Genomic DNA, 15,251 nt, shown 5'->3' on the forward strand with positions numbered 1-15,251 from the left:
TCGAAGTTCTTATTCTGCCCCACACCATTCATCCTTTGTCCGCGCTCTTAATCTTTCTGGGCTTCAGTTTTCTTGAATGAAAACCACATGTCCTCAGGTCCTGCTAGGGACATGGTAAGCAAGTCACTCTGAGGCTGGCTGGTTCTCAGAGAGGGGCTGGACCAGAGTACTTCCAGCCCGAAGTTCTAGGATAGGAGGCCCTCCGCACAAGCTCTGGCGTGCACCCCAAATCGAAGGGCGCGGGTTTATAGACAGCGAAACTACTCGGCCCAGCCCAAGCCTTTCTAAGCATCAAGGGACGTTATAGGAAAATGAAACTGAAAACGGGGAAGTCCCCCTCTCTAACCTGGCCCGGCACCGCGCGCTAGGAGACAAGTGACGGCCCCTGCCGTAAGCGTTCTGATTGGCTGTGCGCGCGTGGCATATAAGTAGAGGCGCAGGGCGGGCTGGCCAGTCCTACTTCTGGCGCTGCTCTGCTAGCAATGGCGCGTTTTGTGGTCTTGGTCCTGCTCGGACTGCTCTATCTGTCCCACCTGGATGCCGTCCAGCGTGAGTGTCCCCTCTTGTTCTAGCCCTTCCTCTTCTGTACCCCGATCTGTTTGGCTGTCTCAGCTTTAACTCTGTAAGTCACCCACTCCTTCTCCTCCCTGGGGACTAGCCGCGGGCTTGGTCTCCGGGCCGGGTAGCGGTGGGGTGGCCGGGCAGTGGGGAGGGGTGTGAGCCCAGGACACAAGTATCCTTTTACTTCTTCGGGAGAGAGGGACGGGGGACGCCTTCGGCGTGCCCGTGCCAGGTGGGTCAGGACAAAGTTTCGGGGTGATGACAGACTTCGGAACGACCGAGGTGGGGGAGGGTTTCTCTTCCGCGTAACCTCTAGTTTCCCGAGCGCAGCTGCCTGGGAGGGCTGGAAGGCGGGTCCTAAGGACGCGGGATCCCAGGCTGTAAATGGGTGGAGACGTCCGACTGGGCTTGCGGGAGGCACCGCGCAGGTACTTCGGTCCCCTGCAACTCTACTCCACTCGGATCGCGGATTTCTCCGGCACGCCCGGCGGGTTCACCCGCCCAACAAACAGGGGAGGGATCCGAACGTGGCATTTGTAGACTGCTTTGAGGTGTTACAAAGCGCTTTCACATCATTTAATTCACTTGTTGCCATTACATGTCGCTTTTAATAATCATAAGAGCTACTAGTTATTGGTAAGGAGCGTGCCGGGGACCTTTTGTGCTTTATGTCACTTGATTTTGAGATGAGCTTACGAATGTAAATATAATGGTTATCATCAGCATCTCACAGATAAAGGGAGATACCGAGCGTTTAACTTAAACACACAACGTGGGAGAAATGGCAGACAGTCGAGGGGGACTAGAACATTTTTGGGGGGAAAATGGCTCAACTTTGGCTCTACTGCCTGTGGTTTTCCAGTACCTCCTTGTCACCTTCGGGTGTGAGATTCTTGCTAGCAAGCTGGAGAGCATTTGGGCCTTGTTTCCTTTTCTTCACAGAGGGCTTCCTCTTCGGCTCTTTGCCTGGTTCTTTCCAATAAGAACTAAGCCTCTACTTTCTGTTTTGAAAAAGCGAAGGTTTACAAGTCAGGGAGATTGTAAAACCAGTGATAAGGATAATCAACCTGGTTGGCCAGGTTGTCTGTCATGGACACTCTAGATCCTGAGCACGGTCTATATACCTTTCAATATACCAGACCCTCTCACATTTTCCCCTCACAAAAGCCTCTGTGAAGCTGGATCTTTTGATCATGAGATAAAGGTATTTATAATCTGTTTACAAAGTAAAGCACAGTTACTATTATTGATATTTGCTGGCAACTATAGAAATCTTTAAAAAAATAAGCTCACATTAAAAGAAAAATCTTACTTTGAAAATTTCTAGGGTAATACATGCCATGAATAGATCACTTCTAGAAGATACATAGGAAATGGGTAATGATGATTGCTGTTGTGGGGGAGGTCTATTTTTTGCTCTGTCCCCGTGTGGGTTTTGTTTCAGTGTGCACATAAGTTGATTTTTCAATTAAGCTTCAGAAGAACTGTCCAAAAGTCACAGAGCCAGTAAGTGGCTGAGCCCAGAAACAAACCAAGGCTTATCTGATACTCATCTTCCTCTCAGAAGAGATTATTGTGATGTTCTTGCAGAACCCTGCCTGGCTCCCTCATAGAGAGAATTCTAGGCCTGATGAACTTGTGCTCTGATTCTTGTGGTATTTATTATGTTCTAATTATTAGAAGCTCCAATATAAAATGCTTTCTGATTTGTCCTCACTTTAACTTGATGAAAATAAATCAAACCTTCATTGGGATCCCCAGTGTAGCTCCTATTGGGGCTGGTGATCTTTCCTTTGATGATGGGGTGTTTGTAGACAGATATATTTGGTCAGAATATCCTGGCACTCCTCCCTATCACATCCTGGACATGGAGGAGTTGCCTTTTAGTGATCTTGTACCCTGCATGTGTGTGTATTTAAAAGTGAATTATACACATGAATTAGTGTCAGTCTGTGTGCTTAGTAGCAGTAATACTTCTCTTCATTGGATGAAAAATATGGAAGTAGAGTTTTTGATAGTTTCTTTCCATATCCCCAGGGTAGATCTAGTTATGCATCCCATTTTGGAAAAGCATATTCTATAGCAGCAATGTATTTCCAACATGGCTAGTTGTAGCAATCACTTGAGGGTGCTAATTAAAAATGCAAATCCCACTTTTATACACATTACTCCACTTAGTCAAAATGGAGAATATGTTCTTTCCCATTTGCCACGGTCTTCACCCTTCCATAATGTTCTTACCGAGCCCATATCACTCATTTATGGTATCTTCTGACTTCTGTAGGCATTTAAGTTTTGTTTGAGGTAATACTAATAACAACATGTGCCACTTACAGAGCAATTGGTATGTGCCAGGCACTATTCTAGACACTTAATACATATTGAGCAGTCAGATGGGTGTGGGTCTAGGCAGGAGCATGAACCAAAAAAGAAAGTAATAAACAGTAAAAAAAAAAAAAAAAAAAAAAAAAAAAAAAAAAAAAAAAAAAAAAAAGATAGGCTGAAACAAAGTACAGTAACATGAGTTTTTTGATGTGGCTATTATGGAGAGTGTATGAAATGAGAAATGAAGTTTGAAAAGGAGGGTGGGGCCAAATCATGAGGACTCTTGAGACATGTGTTGAGGAATTATATGGGTGCTGAGAAGCCATCAAAAGTTCTTGAGAGTCTCCACATAAAGGTCTTAAAGATTTGGCACAAACTCCAGTGACAGAAGACAATACTACTAGAAATCTGTAGAAAAAAACCAAAAAGCCACGAGTAGAGAAAGTATGTGAAAAAGATACTAAATCATGGTTTATCCCTCAAAATGGGTAGCTTTTTGGAAAAGTAGACAGAGTGGAAATGGAATTGGGAGAAATCAGTGATCAGATTTAAACATTGTTGCCCAATCTAGCTTTAGACCAAGGTGGCCCCAAGTGAAATACCATGCAACTTTCATTTGTCTTTCCTTGATGTCCCTCAGATCCTCCAAAGGTTCAGGTTTACTCCCGTCACCCAGCAGAGAATGGAAAGCCAAATTTTCTGAACTGCTACGTTTCGGGGTTCCACCCACCACAAATTGATATCACCTTGATGAAGAATGGAAAGAAGATGGAAGCGGAACAGACAGATCTGTCCTTCAACAGGGACTGGACTTTCTATCTTCTGGTCCACACCGAATTTACTCCCACTGTTGAAGATGAGTATAGCTGCCAGGTGAATCATACTACTCTCAGTGAGCCCACGGTCGTTATGTGGGGTAAGTTTTTAAGTTCTTTCCTTAGCTACTGACAGTTGTATCTGAGAATAGGCACAGCTTAAAGACGCTTTGATATAAAAAAATCTGCATACTGCAATTGACAGGGAACATTGTAAAGCTCTGATTAGTGGCACCTTGAGAGACCTCTGCACAGCATGATCCCTAAAACAGTAGTTTCCCTGTAGCAAAAACAGGGAGCAGCAGTAACCAGCAATTGCACAAATGCACACAAACTCCTAATGTTTCTTACCTGCTAGCTTCTTTGGGCTTTCCTGACAGCCTCATGGATATGTAGAACCATCAAAAGTCTCAGGGAGGCACAGGCCTTTGTGAGACCTGCTATCCTAGTTCCTTATCCAGTACTCCCTTGATGGGTTGGGATCTGAGCCTAGTAGGCAAGGTTGGCCCTACTGAGTATTCATGGTTAGGGACAGCAGGCTAGTCTAACAGCCTCATTTGTAACAGTTTTAGACATTTGTTAGCATATGGTATTTTAAAAGTAAAACTTACTGTCTTTCTCCATTTTCTTTTTTGTAGAGCGAGATAAGTAACCAGCATCATGGAGGTAGGTGAAAATACTTTCTTGTTTCACTGTCCTGGGGACTAAAGACAACTCTAATAGGATAACCCTCATTATAGGGAATATATTAATCAGGATAGCATTTCAGCAGGCAAATAATCCTACACGGAATACATTTTCTTTTCCTGTGGAGTGGCATGAGAAAGGTATGTAGCCCTAGTCTAATGCTGCTGGCGTCCCTAGCCCTCTAAACAAAGTCAGAGGAGCTGTTGGAGTGGTGTAACAGGATAGGGGCAGCCAGTTTACCTACATTTCCTGCGAAGGTCTGATCTTTCTTCTTCCACTTCTACAGTGTGCATCTCTGGGCCTTCAGAAATGAACTGTTCTCTTCCTTTGCATAGCAGTTGCTTTGTTATTCAGCCCGAAGAGAGGAGTGACATGATTCTGCAGACATCCTGTTCCTTCAGTCTCTTGTTCAGCCTTAGTGTGTGGGTGCTGTGTTTGCCTTCTAGAGGCTCCGGTCCAATAGAGGAGAGAAATGGAGGGGCGCCTGGGTGGCTCGGTTGGTTAAGTGTCCGACTTTGGCTCAGGTCATGACCTCACAGTTCATGGGTTTGAGCCCTGCATCAGGCTCTGTGCTGACAGCTCAGAGGCTGGAGCCTGCTTCAGATTCTTTGTCTCCCTGTCTTTCTCTCTGCCCCTCTCTGCTCACTCTCCGTCTCTTGCTCTCTCTCTCTCAAAAAAAAATTTTTTTTAAATACAAGAAATGGAAACATTGTTATGATGCAATTTAAAGATACTATAATATATGTATCTACAGAAACTTCTAGCAGCGTGAGAGAGGGAGGAATTGGACTTCTCTGCATTGTTGGTTGGAATACAGAGATAGAAAATACAGCTTTTCAGTGAAATTCTACTTCATAGGGTACCATCATAGCGAAAACCTATTCAAATTTCCCATTATGTTCTAGCACAGGGAGATCGATTTGAGAGAGCATCAGAGAGTTTGGGTGACCTGCCCAGAGTCACACAGTTACTAAATGGGAGAGCCAGGACCCTACCTCTAATACCAGCATTCTTTCCTCTAAGGTTATAGGAAAACCAATGGGATAAATTCATGGGATATGCTCTTGGTAATGGGTTTGGATAATTGTCTGCAGCTATTTCTTTTACAAACAGTGATTTACACAGCAGAAGTTAGACAAGTGTGTTGATGTGATCTGTAATCCAAATAAAATAAAATAAATGCATTTGCTAACAAGCCTTTTTTCTTTTTTTTTCAGGTTTGAAGATGGTGCATTTAAATTGGACTATTCCCAAATCCTGCATTCTTTTTAATGCTGTTAGCCTTTTATGTTCCATGATACAAATCATAAAGTTATATTGATGATAATACAAGTATAATCTACTTGATAATTCTCTAATGGGCACTGTCTGGCATATTTGACCTGTCTAGGCATATAGATGTACGTTTCAGGGCTGGAAGCTTAGAGGTGGGGTGGGGAGGAAAGAATCCTCATGTTCACCATTAGTTTCTTTGCCAGATCTGAACTCTCCAGTCTCTTCACACAAAACTCAATAAGAATATAGCTATGCATGTTTAGAATTAACTTCCAATTTGCATACTCTGCTGGGAATTGTGAAATGTTTTGAAAGATAACTGTCAAATTATTGGTAATCTGTTATAGTGCATAAGGCATTTCCTATATAAAATTCCTATTGACTTCTTGCATGTTAGAGCCATTGTTGCATATAATTTGACTTCTGTTGATTTTGTTTTACTAATTAAAACAATGGTAAAAACTTGATGTGTTCAGTTTCTTATATTTTACTCCCTCTGTTACCCCTTTGTTTTAAAACAGGAAAACAGGGGGCGCTTGGGTGGCTCAGTTGGTTGAGTGTTCGACTTCAGCTCGGGTCACGATCTCAGTTTGTGAGTTTGAGCCCCACGTTGGGCTCTGTGCTGACAGCTCAGAGCCTGGAGCCTGCTTCTGATTCTGTGTCTCCCTCTCTTTCTCTCTGCCCCTCCACTGCTCATGCTCTGTCTCTTGCTCTCTCTCTCAAAAATAAATAAACATTAACAAAAATTATAAAACAGGAAAACAGTCTTCAAGAGTCACTCGGAGAAGAGTGTAAACCACTGTTATATAGGGCTTAACTCACAGTGGACAGGGCCTCAGTGATCTGCATTGTACAGATGAGGAATGGGATCCCAGGCAAATTAAATGACTTAGGGTGACACAGTGCTCTGCTGGCATAAAAAACATGCCTCTGTCTTTTAGCCAGTGTTCTGTTCCTTTTTTTTTTTAATTTTTTTTTAACGTTTATTCATTTTTGAGAGACAGAGACAGAGTGTGAGTGGGGGAGGGGCAGAGAGAGAGGGAGACACAGAATCTGAAGAAGGCTCCAGGATCTGAGCTGTCAGCACAGAGCCCGACGCAGGGCTCGAACTCACGGACCGCGAGATCATGACCTGAGCTGAAGTCAGACGCTCAACCGACAACCACCCAGGCTCCCCGCTGCAATCTCTTATGACAGAGATTACTACGTTTTGGACCCCACTGGATTCTTTCAGTGTGTAACCATCACTCTCCAATTCATGTAATGACTTTTTAAAATTTTTAATTTTTATTAAATAGTTCTCTTGCATTTTCTTATAATTCTCCCTTTAAGAAAAATTTAGAAGGGCCCAAGAAACCAGAAAAAGACAGTATATGATATGATGCAGGTTCTAGACCTGCAGGGTCTAGACCCGCAGGCCCAAGAGGATCCCATACCTTAAATGACCAAAGCAAGTGACAGTGAGAAAAAGCTCTCAGGTGGGAGCCATGGACTAAGGCAATTCATCAAGGTCATGTAGGGAAAAACATCTGGAAGAGAGAATCCAAAGGAATACAGAAATTTGAATCAGAATTCAGCAATTTTAACCTGGAACAACTCTGTTGACCCAAAGACCTACAAGGAACATCGAGACAAGGCTGTGACTGTAGCTTAGTGGTTTGTGTGTAATATTCCTTAAGAATGGTGATCAGAGCTTGGCAGCTATGGCAGAAATCCTGCTCACCCCTTGTTCAGAGCACCAGCATTTGCCTATCTCAGGTGTTCCAAGCTGAGGTGGTACTTCTGATCTCTCTCTCTCTCTCTCTCTCTATATATATATATATATTTTTTTTTTAAGTTATTTATGTATTTCTGAGAGAGAGAGCCAGAGAGCGAGCAAGCACACACATGTGAGTGGGGAAGGGACAGAGAAGGTGGGGAGACAGAGGATCTGAAGCAGGCTCTGTGTGGAAAGTAGAGAGCCCGATGTAGGGCTCGAACTCATGAACCGTGAGATCATAACCTGAGCCAAAGGCAGATGCTTATCAGACCCAGATGCTCCCATTGTATATATTTTTAAATGGCCTTAAAATTTTTTTCTCAACCTCTTTAAGCAGATACACCCACAGGAAAAGGTCCAGAAATGTATTCAATAACCTCTTAACAACAGGCAGGCCCTAAAATGGCAGGAGTAAGATAAAAGTAGACTTTTTACTTTTATTTTTTAAAAATTTTAATTTCAGTGTGGTTAACATACAGTGTTATATTCATTTCAGGTATACAATTTAGAGATTCAACAATTCCATATATTAAGTCAGGGCTCAACAAGATAACTACTTTTATTTATTAAAAAAAATTTTTTTAATGTTTAGTTTTGAGAGACAGAGACAGAGACAGAGCACAAGCAGGGAAGAGCAGAGAGAGAGAGAGGGAGACACAGAATCTGAAGCAGGCTCCAGGCTCTGAGCTGACAGCACAGAGCCTGACGTGGGGCTCAAACTCACGAACCATGAGATCATGACCTGAGCTGAAGTCAGACGCTCAACCGAGTCACCCAGGTGCCCTGATAACTGTACTTTTAATAACCTTCACCTATCTCACCCATCCTCTTCTTCCCTCTGGTAACCAGAGTTTGCTCTCTGTAGTTAAGAGTCTGTTTTTGGTTTGTCTCTTTTTTCTTTATTTGTTTTGTTTCTAAGTTCAACATATGAGTGAAATCATATGGTATTTGTCTTTGTCTGGTTGGCTTATTTACCTTAGCATTGTACTCTTCTAGAGCCATCCATGTTGTTACAAATGGTAAGATTTTATCCTTTTTTTTTTTTTTTGGCTGAATAATATTCCATTGTATATGTACATATACCCCTCTTTATCCATTCATCTATCAGTGGACACTTGAACTGTGGGTTTTTCCCATTCAGCACTTTAAATATATTATGCCCACTTACTTCTGACCTGCTAGGTTTCTGTTGAATAATCTGCTGATAGACTTCTGGCATTTCCATTGTATGTGTTTTCTTTCCTCTTGCTGCTTTTAAGATTCTTTCTTTATCACTGCTTTGTGACATTTCAATTACTATGTGTCTTCTGTGGACCTCCTTGGTTGATTTTGTTGGGAGAGCCCTGTGCCTACTGGATCTACATTTGTTTCCTGCCGCAAATTTGCAAAGTTTTTAGCCCTTATTTCTTCAAATAAATTTTCTTCTCCCTTTTCTCTCTCTTATTCTTCTCTGGGATCCCTAATGTGAATGTTATTACAGTCGATGGAGTCACTGAGTTCCCCGAGTCTATTCTAATTTCGCATAATTTTTCTTCTCTCACTTGCTCAGCTTAATTACTTCCCAATACTCTGTCCTCCAGATTGGTGATTCATTCTTCTGCTTCTTCTAACCTGTTATTTATTCCATCTAGTGTATTTAAATTTTTTTAATGTTTATTTATTTCTTTATTTTGAGAGACAGAGAGTTAGTGGGGGAGAGGCAGAGAGAGAGGGAAACAGAATCCCAAGCAGGCTCTGTGATGTCAGCACAGAACTCCATGTGGGGCTCAAACTCACAAACCCTGAGATCATGACTTGAGCTGAAATCAAGAGTCAGATACTTAATCGACTGAGCCACCCAGGTGACCCTAGTATATTTTTTATTTCAATTATTGTGTTATTTATCTCTGATTGGTTCTTTTTTATCTGTTTGTTAAGGGTCTCATGCTGTCCTCCAGTCTTTTTTCAAGTCTAGTGAGTATCTTTATGATCATTATTTTAAATTCTCTATCAAGCATATTACCTATCTCCATTTCGTTTAGGTCTCTTGCTGTAATTTTGTCCTGTTCTTTCATTTGTGACATATTCATCTGTCTCATTTTGTCTAACTCTCTGTGTCTGTTTCTGTGTGCCCTGCCCACTACTTTCAACAAGGTGATGCCAATCCTCTTCCACAGGGGATAAGCAGCTGCCACAGAGACCAGGGCTGGTTGGGGCTGCTCCACAAAGCACAAGTAGGTGGGGGCCACAGTGCCCACAAATTGTTCGCACTCGTCCTTTTCCACAGGAGATGCACAGCTGCTATCAAGACTGGGGCCAGCTGAGGCAAGCAGTTTTAATAAGGTGCGCGCGTCTTCCGTGGGAGGTGACCTGCCACGGTCACTGCCAGGAATAAGGTCCCACAGAGTGCACAGTCTGGATACACAGTGTTGGCAAGGTTTGCACCAGTCTTCCAGGGGAGGGGACCTACAACTCTAAGACTGAGGCAGGCCCAGCTGGAGGGCACAGGGTGTGGCATAAGCAGTTAGGTAGCGAAAACCAACAGCTGTGCTGGTTTCCGCAGGTGGCCCTGTGTTTATGCTGGGGGGTGGGGGAGGGACTTCCTGGAGAAGTCCTTCACCAAACTTAGAGATTTAGTAAATAATTCTCCCTCGCATATGCCCCAGGAGGTTTTTCTGAAAGGTTTTCAGCCTTTCTTCAGATAAGGCTGCTTCTATGCCTTATCTCTATGGGCTATTTGTTGTGCTATCTCTTTAAGGACACAGACTCAGTTTCCTATTGCTCTCCTAAGGGCTGCTGATTTTTAAAGTTCTAGGCTTTAAGTCCTGCTGGTTGTAAGAACTCACAAAATTTAGCGCCTCTGTTTTTCAAAGCCAAATGTTATGAGGATTCCTCTTCCTCATGCAGGCTCCCCAGTGTGATAGTCTATTTTTCTCCCCTTACACACCCACAACTCTCTCCCTCCAGCAACCAGACATTCGGGGTTTAGCTCCCCAGCTCATCTCTGCCCTTCCTACCCTCTTCATCGTGGCTTCTGTACATTTCATTGTAGAGTTTGTTTTGCCACTCTTCAGGTATTTTTCTTGGTTATTTACACTGATGTGAGTGTTATCAATAGTTGTGTCCATGGGACAAGGTGAATTTAGGGTCCTCCTACTTAGCCATCTTTCCCAAAAGTCCAGAACAATTGAAAGTAGACTTTTTAAAAAATATATCATTCTGCATACTTCTGTATGATTCGAATTTTTACAGCTTTTATTATTTGAGCATAGTTCATTGTTTTTAAAAAGTAATGTTTATACAGGCAGAAAAGAAAAAAAAAATCTTGTTAGTCTCACCACTCAGAGATGATCACTTATGACTGTTCAATGTGGCATGGTTAGCTTTTCAGGAGATTTTTATTAAAAGAAAAAAAGTCATTGTTGAAACTGAAGATGACACAAATAAATAGAAAGATAGTCCATGTTCATGGTGGATTGGGAGAAACAATATTGTTGAAATGTCCATACCATCAAAAGCAATCTACAGATTTACTATAATTCCTATCAAAATGCCAAAAGCATTTTCCATAGAACTAGAACACATTGTCCTAAAATTTGTATGGAGCAACGAAAGACCCCAAATAGCCAGAGAAATCTTGAGAAAGAAGAACAAAATTGGATGTATCACAATCCCAGATTTCAAGATATACTGCAAAGCTGTAGTAATCAAAATTGTATGGTACTGGCACAAAAATAGGCATATATTTCAATGGAACTGAATACAGAACCCAGAAATAAACCCACATTTACATGGTCAATTAATCTATGGCAAGGAAAGCAAGAATATGCAATGGGAAAAAGACAGTGTCTTCAACAAATGGTGTTGGGAAAACCGGACAGCCCCATGAAAAGAAAATGACTGGATCATTTTCTTACACCATACACAAAAATAAACTCAAAACAGATTAAGGACCTAAATGTGAAACTATAAAAATCCTAAAAGAGAGCATAAGCAGTAATTTGTCTGACATCAGCCATAACATCTTTCTTCATATGTCTCCTGAGGCAAGGGAAACAAAAACAAAAATAAACTTTTGGGACTACATCAAAACAAAAAGCTTCTGCACAGCAATGGAAACAACCAACAAAACTAAAAGATAGCCTACTGAATGGGAGAAGATATTTGCAAATGACATATCCGATAAAGAGTTAATATCCAAAATATATAAAGAATTTATACAACTCATCACACACAAAAAAACAAATAATCCAATTAAAAATGGGCAGGAGACATGAACAAACATTTCTTCAAAGAAGATATACAATGGCCAAAAGACATGAAAAGATGCTCAACATCACTCATCATCAGGGAAATGCAAATCAAAACCACAATGAGATATCACTTCACACCTATCAGAATGGCTAACATCAAAAATGCAAGAACAAATGTTGTTGGCCAGGATGTGGAGAAAAAGGGACATTTGTGTACTGTTGGTGGGAATACAAGCTGGTGCAGCCACTATGGAAAACAGTATGGAAGTTCTTCAAAAAGTTAAAAACAGAATTATTGTATAATCCAGTAATTCCAGTACTGGGTATTTTCCGAAAGAATATAAAAACACTAATTTGGAGAGATACATGTGTCCCTATGTTGATTTACAATAGCCAAATTATGGAAGCAGACCACATATTCATAATACGAATGGATAAAGAAGATGTGGTATATATATAATATAATATTACTTAGCCATAAAATAGAATGAAATCTTGCCATCTGCAACAACATAGATGGATCTAAAGGGTATAAAGCTAAGTAAAAGAAGTCAGAGAAAGACGAATACCATATGATTTCACTCATGTAGAATTTAAGAAACAAAACAAATGAACAAAGAAAAATAAGACAAACAAAAAAGACACTTAACTAGAGAGAACAAACTGGTGGGTGGGGAGGTGGGTAAAATAGGTGAAGGGAATTAAGACTACATGTATTGTGATGAGCACTGAGTAATGTATAGAATTGTCAAATCACTATACTGTACACCTGAAACTAATATAACATTGTGTGTTAATTATACTGGAATTTAAAAACAAACAAACAGACAAAGAGAAGCAGCATTGCACTGGGTGTACATCTTCCCAAGAACATCGCTTTGGAAAAATATTATTTAATTTAATGTCCAGGTTTTTCAAATTATATTTTGACAACGTTAAAAGAAATAAAACATTAGGAAATGGTCATTGTTATTATTATGATGTTTATTTTAAGAAATTTATATGTTATATCTCATTTTTATGTATATGTTATATCTCATTTTTTTCCCACTATCCCTAATGAAAACATGGCATAAATGGAAATATAGGAACTGGTAAATGTTGTCTTTGCTAGTTTTTGTCTTCTGTCACTCTCCCAATATCTTTGGGCTATTGCTTTTTACTTTATTTCTTATACCCTAAGCTCTTGAGGAAAAATTCAAGGTCTTTCCTTAATAAAATAAATATTTTGTCTGTGATATAGCCATTAAGGTTTTAGGGGCAAAAATTTGCGTTATCTCTCCTTGGACTCTTGGCTTCTAGGTTTTTCGTTTTTTGTTTTTGTTTTTTAATTTTCATTTTCTAATTCATTGAAGTTTAGTTTCCAACTTCATAATTTTGGTTTCTAGCATTATCCACTTTCAATTCATTACCTTTTTTCTAATTTTAGCCAAATGCTTGTTATTAGGTTTACTTTTTGGTAAAACACAGCCTAGTCTTCTAGCATCATAATATCCCATGGAATCTCACTGAAGATCAGAAACAGAGATTTTAGAGGTCTCAGACCTTCTCTTTTAACCTTCAAAAAGATAGTGTCCTACTGGCCTCTTTACTATCCCTATAGAATATACTGGAGTTCTCAACTTGCTGGTTCCCTTTCTGAGTGAACAGAACTTTTTTCAGAATTGTGATATGCATCGAGAATTCATAGTCCCTATTTTGATCTAATTGTCTTTTAATATCTGAGTTCTTCCTCTTCTGTTTATAATTCATTTCTGACCTTTGAACAAATCTCTCCAGTCCTCTCTTTAGGTCCTGCTTTAAACTCATGCTGTCAGGGGACTTTCTCAGTTTGGCTCTTGGTAGATATGCTACCTTAGGCAGGGTGCTGGACCTTGATGGGCATTCTACAGTTATAGCAAGAAATGCTTCACAAATCGTATCTGATATGGTCTAGTTAAGACTGATCTTAACTATAGTCTAATTAAGATTAATTAATAAAAATTCATTGCTTAGAAATAATTATCCATTGACCTAAAGTCAACAAAAGTCTTTTTTTTCTAATATGAAAACATGTAATTGTTTGGAGGGGAGGGGGAACAACTTGAAATAAATTAGAAAACACCTCCACATTAATCATTCTTTGCATATACTTCAAATTTGTACTCAATGCCTTTCTCCTCCTGGACATCAGAAAGAATACCTGGGTATACTGGGGGAAGTTTATATTTCTCCAAATCAAAGTCTGGAAAAAGTATGTCACTTTCAAATTCCTGCATAATCCTTGTCACAAATAGTCTAAGGTGGCCTGGTTTCTTCGTGGTTTCCTTATAAACAGAACTGCCTCCCACTATCCAAACCATGTCCACTTTATTTGCTAATTCCAATTGCTCAATAACTTTTAAGGCATCATCCAGACTTTTGGCAAGAAAAATGAGCTTCTTGGGGAGGTTCTTTAAGGTCTCAACTGAGAACTAAATTAATTCTTTTCCTTTAAAGGCTGATTCTTCTTGGGAATAGAGAACCATGTCTTCCTACCCATAATCACTAAATTTTGCTTACGTTCTATGAGGAAGATGTGGTCATTCTTTGGAAATAGTGTACTTGAATTCATTCCTGAGCGGGGGCTACAGCACGCCCCAGTTCTTGCAGATACCCATGTTCTGGGACACCGCGACAGTGCAGTTTAGGGGAAGAACCATGACAGCACTGTAAACACCTCTGAGCTGGCTCACCATCCTGGGATTCCCCACCCTTTGTCAAGCTTGGCACAAAATTGTCTCCTTGGACTCTAGGCTTTTGGAAAAAAATCAAAGGGTAACCAATTTGGATCCTAGATATTTTAAGAGAAATAAAGTATCTGTGAATATTTTGATTGGAAGTTTCATGCATTAAAAACAATCTTGACGCTTTGGAAAGCTATAAGAAGGACTGATAAAAAAATAAAAAAAAACCCTGGTAAATAGAATTAAAAAAATGTTTAATCATGTATCAAGCACTTACTATGCACTAAATTTCATACATTTTCTCTCATTAGTTGGATTCAGAATTATTTGTTCTCTTTGGTCCTCTAAAACACAGATGATTTAAAAGTCTATGAAAGGAAGGAGATATTTCTATCTTTATAGCACAGGCCTAACTGAAGGCCGCAGTAATGTGAGATTTCCCCACCCCCATGGGCCACTTCCTCTTTTTATTGTTTTCACGTAGAAAAAAACAGAGGACTCTTGCTGCTACACAATGCTATAGTGCTATCTGAAAGGGTTTTCTAGGTATCCTTACTGTGTGAAAGTGTGCATGCCATTTTCATCATCTGTAGAGTCAGTGAGCATGTTGGGTTGAGTTCTTGCAGAAGTATGCCCTGAATCCAGAATTTGGATGCTATGACTTATAAAGAAAGGGCTTCCAGGAGAAACCAATAAGCAAAAAAGGAGTGGGGCAGGGGGGAAGGGAGGATGAAGAATAGGGAACGGGAAGAAGCCAAGTGAAGGGGTGATTTCAGAAATCCCACACTCAGCCTGGTCCCATGGGAGCTCTAGAACAAAAGAATACCCCTCAAAGTTAGTTCTGTCTTGAAGCAAAGGAGCTGGGCTTTGGTACCTCACAGGAGCCTGTCTC

At 40.6% G+C, this 15,251-nt stretch overlaps 1 protein-coding gene and 1 pseudogene across 1 annotated transcript; one reads left to right on the top strand and one right to left on the bottom strand.

Moving 5' to 3' along the window:
• Positions 1–439: 439 nt before the first annotated feature.
• B2M (beta-2-microglobulin) lies at positions 440–6,128 on the top strand. The gene is made up of 4 exons (XM_049613543.1): positions 440–549; positions 3,527–3,802; positions 4,340–4,367; positions 5,606–6,128. The coding sequence occupies exons 1-3, from the start codon at positions 483–485 to the stop codon at positions 4,351–4,353; spliced, it is 357 nt and encodes a 118-aa protein (XP_049469500.1). The 5' UTR covers positions 440–482; the 3' UTR covers positions 4,354–4,367; positions 5,606–6,128.
• A 7,637-nt stretch (positions 6,129–13,765) lies between these two features.
• Positions 13,766–14,294, bottom strand: LOC125909954 (dihydrofolate reductase-like; annotated as a pseudogene).
• Positions 14,295–15,251: the final 957 nt, after the last annotated feature.

The sequence above is a fragment of the Panthera uncia genome, assembly GCF_023721935.1.
Source record: "Panthera uncia isolate 11264 chromosome B3 unlocalized genomic scaffold, Puncia_PCG_1.0 HiC_scaffold_1, whole genome shotgun sequence".
Lineage (NCBI taxonomy): Eukaryota > Metazoa > Chordata > Mammalia > Carnivora > Felidae > Panthera > Panthera uncia.